This window comes from Limulus polyphemus, unplaced genomic scaffold (genome assembly GCF_000517525.1).
Source record: "Limulus polyphemus unplaced genomic scaffold, Limulus_polyphemus-2.1.2 Scaffold4044, whole genome shotgun sequence".
Classification (NCBI taxonomy): domain Eukaryota; kingdom Metazoa; phylum Arthropoda; class Merostomata; order Xiphosura; family Limulidae; genus Limulus; species Limulus polyphemus.
Window position 1 is genome coordinate 35467 of NW_013669654.1, and position 7181 is coordinate 42647.

At 32.2% G+C, this 7181-nt stretch overlaps 1 protein-coding gene across 1 annotated transcript in view; it reads left to right on the forward strand.

Annotated features, from left to right (window-relative positions):
- LOC106470503 (ras-related protein Rab-8A-like) overlaps positions 1-7181 on the forward strand; it is a 31229-nt gene that overhangs the window by 19709 nt on the left and 4339 nt on the right. The window contains exons 4-5 of the mRNA XM_022399113.1: positions 3786-3863; positions 4791-4880. Coding sequence (XP_022254821.1) covers positions 3786-3863; positions 4791-4880 — 168 coding nt within the window. The remainder of the gene's footprint in view (positions 1-3785; positions 3864-4790; positions 4881-7181) is intronic.

Below are 7181 nucleotides of genomic sequence, written 5' to 3' on the forward strand. Positions count from 1 at the left end.
TAATACCTCTGATATTCTGATCATTATTGTTAATACATCTGATATTCTGATCATTATTGTTAATACATCTGAGATTCTGATCTTTATTGTTAATATATCTGATATTCTGATCATTAGTGTTAGTATATCTGATATTCTGATCATTAGTGTTAATACCTCTGAGATTCTGATCATTATTGTTATTATTGTTGTTGTGTTTGTGCCAAATTATAAACTGAAATTAAGTGCTTTTTTTGACAAGTTTAATAAATTATTAAAACTTCTGAATTGCAACTAATCTTCACGATAGTTTCACGATAGATGATGTTTAGCTCTCGTACTGTTTCTTTTAACTCCTAATACCAGGTTTATCTTTAGATCCATAAACAACAAAAGTTTTAATATTTCGTTAATAATCTGAGACTTGGCAAACTTTGGGAATTATGAGAGGGAATATCCTTTCAACTTGGTTGTACAAAACTATGAAATCAAGCGTGGTTAGTATCACACTTTTCAAGGCTAAGACATATATTATACAGTGTGTCCCACGTACGTGGCCATGGCATTACTTCAAAGGAAGGCAGATATCTTGTCATGACATAGCTCTAGACAAAAACATATTTATATGGCTACGCTATTGTTCTAGAGCGAGACATATATATGGCCAAGACATTTCTATAGAGAGACATATATTCATGGTCATGGCAGTAAAACAGTTGAAACCACAACATTTCGTGTATGTCCTTGTTTTCAAATGAATTATGGATCTACAAATATTATGTAAGTTCACTTATGTATTTCAGCATCACCTTTTTTATTGTATAAAGTTCCTTTCTGGTACGGCAGATGGCGGTATGTAGGAAATAAAATCATATTTCTTGATTCATGGCCTTCTTTCGTATAAGTTACTACATTTTATATCAAGTGACGTTTCAGACGATCTGCCTTAGTTAGGCTTAACTTCAGAGAAATAAATACTGTTTAAAACACGTTAACATGGTAAGTTTTTGATAGCCCTTTTTCAAAATTATATCCTTCAATTCCAAAAAACCTGTTCACGTACATTCTTACAGACACATTGTACAATAACCAAATTTGATTTCTTAAAACAGTATTTACCTTTTGGTTTTCGTATGAATTTCATTACTCCACCCCCATAACAACAATAATAGTTGTATATTTGTTTGTTTTATTGTATCCGTTGCTCTTAATGTATCGTGTATGCGACACGTTTGTATTTGGTTCGTTTTTTAGACTGTAACCCCAAAATACCTTAGTTAATTAACATAACAAGAGGACGTGTGCTGTAAAAACATCACGCAAACTTGGCCACAGATTCTGGGAACACCTTAGATAAATAAGAAGAACGGAAACACTGACAATCCAGTATCTAAACGCTTCAGTTCTAACAATCATTCACTTTGTGACATAAGCGACCTCGTTTTGAAAGGTGCTCTTAAAAGTAACGTTTCCAGAGAAAAAAAAAGAAAACGTAAAAATAGGATTTAAATTTGGAACTATGTACATTATCAAGGCTTAAATATGAATTTATTTTATTCGATCTATTATATATATATGTTTTTTATCTAATATATGTGTGTCTGTGTATACTATGTATGTTTGTATCTAATATATGTGTGTGTGTGTGTATACTATGTGTGTTTGTATTTATTTTATCTTTTATAGCTACTATTCAGTACATGTTTTTCATACTTTTTGTCAATAATTTTATATTACTTACACTTTTTTTTAAATACATAACCCTTTCCTCAGCTGAGGCCATTGTTTAGTATTCAAATAACTTTTCTGATTCATAATAAAAATTTTCTACACCTTGTTTATTTTATTTAATCGGTTATATTATTTATTATGAATTCAGTTCATTCATTCTGTGCCCCTCCAATGCACGTGTATTTTTGTAAAATACTTTCTTTTCCGTTTTAGAAGCTACTGGAACTTTCTCTGAAGCGAAGCCCGACGAAAAGGCGTTTGCATGAAACGTATTTAAAATGTAATAATTCGAACGTTGCTTTTACAACCTTTTAACGGAACTGTCGTTCTTTAATTAATTTAACGTCGTGCAAACATTCCACTCAGCGTGTCTTTAGAAATTCTGTTTGTTTAATCCTATTATTATTGACCAAGTTTCCAGCACGAACTGTTAACACTTAAGAAGGTTCACTGAATTATTACCAGCAATTATAGGCTTAGGTAGGTAAGGTCTGTTAAGAGATCCTTATATAAATCTTGCTTTAGAATTAGAGTACATGAGATGTGTTTTAGTAAAAACCATGCTTTAAAAGCGGGTGTGAAATTCACGTGCAAGGTATTTCTCGCGAAAAGTGTAGCACGTATTTCATACTTGTCTAATGATAATATTTCTTTTTTCAACATCTACATGCTATTTTATTTTCAAATAATAGCTTTCAACAAGAAAACAACCAGACAAATAATTGAATTTAAGCTATAGCCAGTGGATTTATTGTTGTTGTTCACTTAAACCGCAAAGTGGCGTTTTCATCTTGAAATGTGTATAGAAGGTGGATTGGTTATGTAACAACTGAAACGGTACAGACCTCATATTTTAACTGTTCACTGCAGTTCCAACTAATATATTAACCACCAGTGTTCACTGCAGTTCCAACTAATATATTAACCACCAGTGTTCACTGCAGTTTCAACTAATATATTAACCACCAGAGTTCACTGCAGTTCCAACTAATATATTAACCACCAGAGTTCACTGCAGTTTCAACTAATATATTAACCACCAGAGTTCACTGCAGTTCCAACTAATATATTAACCACCAGTGTTCACTGCAGTTCCAACTAATATATTAACCACCAGTGTTCACTGCAGTTCCAACTAATATATTAACCACCAGTGTTCACTGCAATTCCAACTAATATATTAACCACCAGTGTTCACTGCAGTTCCAACTAATATATTAACTACCAGTGTTCACTGCAGTTCCAACTAATATATTAACCACCAGTGTTCACTGCAGTTCCAACATTCCGCCTAGCCGTTGGACACAAGTCCAACAGCCAAGTGTGACAGTGTTCGCCTCAAACCACTAGGTTTCTTGAGTTGTAGACAAATATGATGTATTTTATTTGTTATATTTCAGAAAGATGAAGTAGCAATATTACAACATATTGATGCTTTCCTCTAAATACATAAAACTTGCGATAATTAATTAGTTCATATGTACTTGTAATAATATAACCATGTCTCCCAGTTAAGTCTTTACAGCCTATAAAAAATATACTTCATTTTTTTAACTCAAAACTGGTCATAAAACCTTATAAAAAAAACCCATAAAGTTGCAGTAAACCTATATTTTTAATCAAAATTATTGCCCCAAAACTTTAAATACTATTACCATAACATTACCATAATTATTTAATTCACCTCTGTGGAAATAAAACGATTTGGAAACATTTTTGTATAGAGGAATAATTCAGCATTAACAGATCTTACTTTTTAAAAATCTCTGTCATCATAGACAAAGTAATGGGTTTCCTCGTGGAAAGTTTACCAATCGGTATGAAAATTCACGTTTATTGTTAATGTGACTTATCTACACTGCAGTTTGTGAAACCATATGTTGCCCTATATTTTTAGAAAAAGGAAGCTTTTAAAAACCTTTATTTTTTGCAGTTTTGAGGCCTATATAACCCAAGATGCAACGTGATAAACAATGTACACACAGAAAATAAATAGATTTAACTCCATAAATCACGTCAACATCGGTTGACAACGGAATCGGTTCTAATTTAATGTCATCTGTATTTATTCGCAGGGAATTTTGATCATGTATGACGTAACAAACATGGACTCCTTCAATCATCTTTCTTATTGGTTCCGGAACGTAGAGGAGGTAAGACAAATACAATACGTTGTAATGTTATTTAAAAATAAACTTCATATACTTCATTAATAACTGGTTCATTTTGGGCTTGTTTACAATAACAATGTGGGGGTTTGAATTCATTAGGGCTTAATATTACGTCACAGAAACTTAAAGAAATTGTTAATATATCTAGATGAAGTGAGTTTGGTCATCGACTGTGTTTTCCTTAAAACAAAGCTACATTGGGCTATATAGTGTGTCCACCGAGGGGAATCGAGCCCAAGAATTTAGCGTTGTTAAGCCATATACTTACCGTTGTCCCACCGGGGGACATTTCCCCATCTGGAATGGATGTTGTATATTCTAAGCCCATAAAAATATAACAAAAATATTAGAATATCAAGTAATAATACAATTCAATGTATACATTTTTACATTTCGCTTAACAGTTGCTTTTTTGCTGAAAGAGATGGTTTCACTAACTTATTGTTAAAGTTTTCTATTGTAAATACAAGTCATACAACATGCATGTTTGATTCAAATGCTGTTGAAATATTAAGTTTTTTTGTTTGTTTGAATTTATGCACAAAGCTACACAATGGGCTATCTGTGATCTGCCCACCACGGGTATCGAAATCCGGTTTCTAGCGTTGTAAGTCTGCAGACATACCGCTGTGCCACTGGGGGGCGAAATATTAAGTTTTTTGTTTGTTTGAATTTATGCACAAAGCTACACAATGGGCTATCTGTGATCTGCCCACCACGGGTATCGAAACCCGGTTTCTAGCGTTGTAAGTCCGCAGACATACCGCTGTGCCACTGGGGGGGGGAATATTAAGTAAAAATATTTTCACGCTACAAAAAATATGTAAAAACATAATATAAGTATTTTTTTAAAACCTAATTAATCAGATTACATTATATTGGTATTTATGCTTTTTTATCTACTTCTAGAATGCTGCACCAGATGTCGTGAAAATTCTAGTTGGAAATAAATGTGACGCATCACATCTTCGACAGGTGGAGAAAGAAAGAGGGACAAAGGTATGCATATTTATTACGCTATACTAAAGTAATCACCTTCTTACTTGTATCGCTTTTATCAAAATACTTAGACCTTGGAGAAATATTTGAATGACTTTATAAAAAAAAAACTACATTTAGTTCTCAGAGGATCAAAAATCTAAAATATATATTAGTGTAAAGAATAAAATAACGTATTTTTTATGGTTTAAAACAACAGTGTTTCAAAAATGTATATAGACAAGCTGAATGCCCGTCATATGCAAGGGAAATGATGATTAGTTTTTCTTCTCAAGATTATATCTAAATAAGTATCTTATGAACATGCTTTCTAAAAACTAATTATATCTAATAATAATACATGCAAGGATAACGAGGATCTTATTTATAATATTTCACGAAGACAACATTTTTGATCATCTCTTTTAAGTATTGGTTGATTAGTATTTTGACTTCTGCATGTTTTTAAGTTATGTTCTTCTTGAAAAATCCTTATAGACTGAAACATGCGAAAAAACTTATTCTCAAAGACATATTCCTACTTGGCCATCTGTATGACCTTGCAAGTTATTAATTGTGATGGTTAAAGAAGTTAATTTTATTATATATTTTAGGACCTTCTCTTTGGACTGGCTTCCTCGTTTTGGCTTTGTTATCCTGCTGAGCTGAAGAAGCGCGCTTTAATTTGGGCATTTTCAAAGTTGAAAGGTGCTGCGGGTAAAACATACCAGGCGTGGGGTGAACGTATACCCTATTCGATTTTATTACTAATTACAATCCCTACCAACCTACCCTTAAATATAATTATATGCCCAAAGTAGCACACCGTCCGTTTTATATATATGGCTGGAAATTTTTTTAAAGACAAACCTGTTTGTCGCGGCAGAAAAAAACCGTTATTTCATACAAGTTGTGTGTTGATCGGACCCACAACGGCCAAGATATCGGCGTCACAGACGGTCGGCTTTTCGTCTTTATATAGTAGATTACTTTACTTTTTTTTCCTATATATTTTTCTTGCCAAACTAACTGAATCATTTATCAAAAAGTTGAAATGTCAATATTGATTATCTCAAAGAAGAAGTAAGTACAGTCAGTCGGAAAGACGACAAAGGTACAGAAATTGAAGAATAGGTCACAAAGTCGTCAAGATTCGAATATTTTCGAAGTGGGAGATTGAAATTTTAACTGAAAATCGTAGGGAATCGGACCTTTAACGAAGACATTTGCTGATCAACACAATATGAGAGTTGTACTTAGTTTTTTAAAGAGTAGAAGAAAAGATTTTTAGGCCTACCTTCGAAACTATCGGCAACTTTGTGAACTATTTTTTAAATGATAATCTCGAAACCAAACAGTTAGGTCAATATTATCAATTAATGGCCGAGATAATTAAACACTAAGCGCAAACACGATTTTTTTGGTTATTTTTTCTTAAAATTTGGCTAGGTTCTCATTTAGGAAGAATGGAAATCGGTTGAGATTATGGAAAAAAAAAAGCTTGCTGTTGTAAAACCAACGGAGGTCTGTAAATTGTTCAGCGTGTGTCTTCACGTTATGTCAGATAAGTAATTAGTAAAAACTAAACGCCTGTTGAATACCAGTATGGTCAGGAGAAGATATTTACTTGGTAATAGCTAATGTATATTGTTTGCTAAACTAGATATATATATATACTTCAATATGTGATGTTTTGTTATTTCAAAGTATTGGTACTGCATCAAATGAAAACGATATATATATATATATTACATTAAACTTGCAAATTACAAGTGATTAAGGTCGTGATATCGCGTTGACTTGTTCTTTTCATAAATCTCAACGATACGTACATATGTGTGTGTGTGTGTCTCTATCCCCTCTCTCTCTATATATATATGTGTATATATATATGATTACAGAATATGAGGTACCCGTGTTTCAGCAATATGTCTACACAGACTCAATATTACGAGGTTATTTTGTAGTATATCCATTTTTAAGTTTGCTTCATTTGCATTTACTCTTATCTAATGGTTATTTTTCTCTGATTTAAATATTAATTTCAGACATGTCCTCGCGTAATTTCAAATGTCTACATAATTTGTGTTGTCCCAGTAAATCCAGATGTCCGTTTTTAATATCATTATATTTGAAATACATTATTTCATTATGTACAATACTTACCTCAAATAATTCGATGACGAGGAACCCACTTTGAGACTAATAATGGCTGGAGACGGCTTAAATGGGTAATGAAGAAAAACTTTAATATAAGTTTAACATTAGTTAAACATTAATATAACTTTAACATTATACATTCCATGTATAACCTTTTAAGTA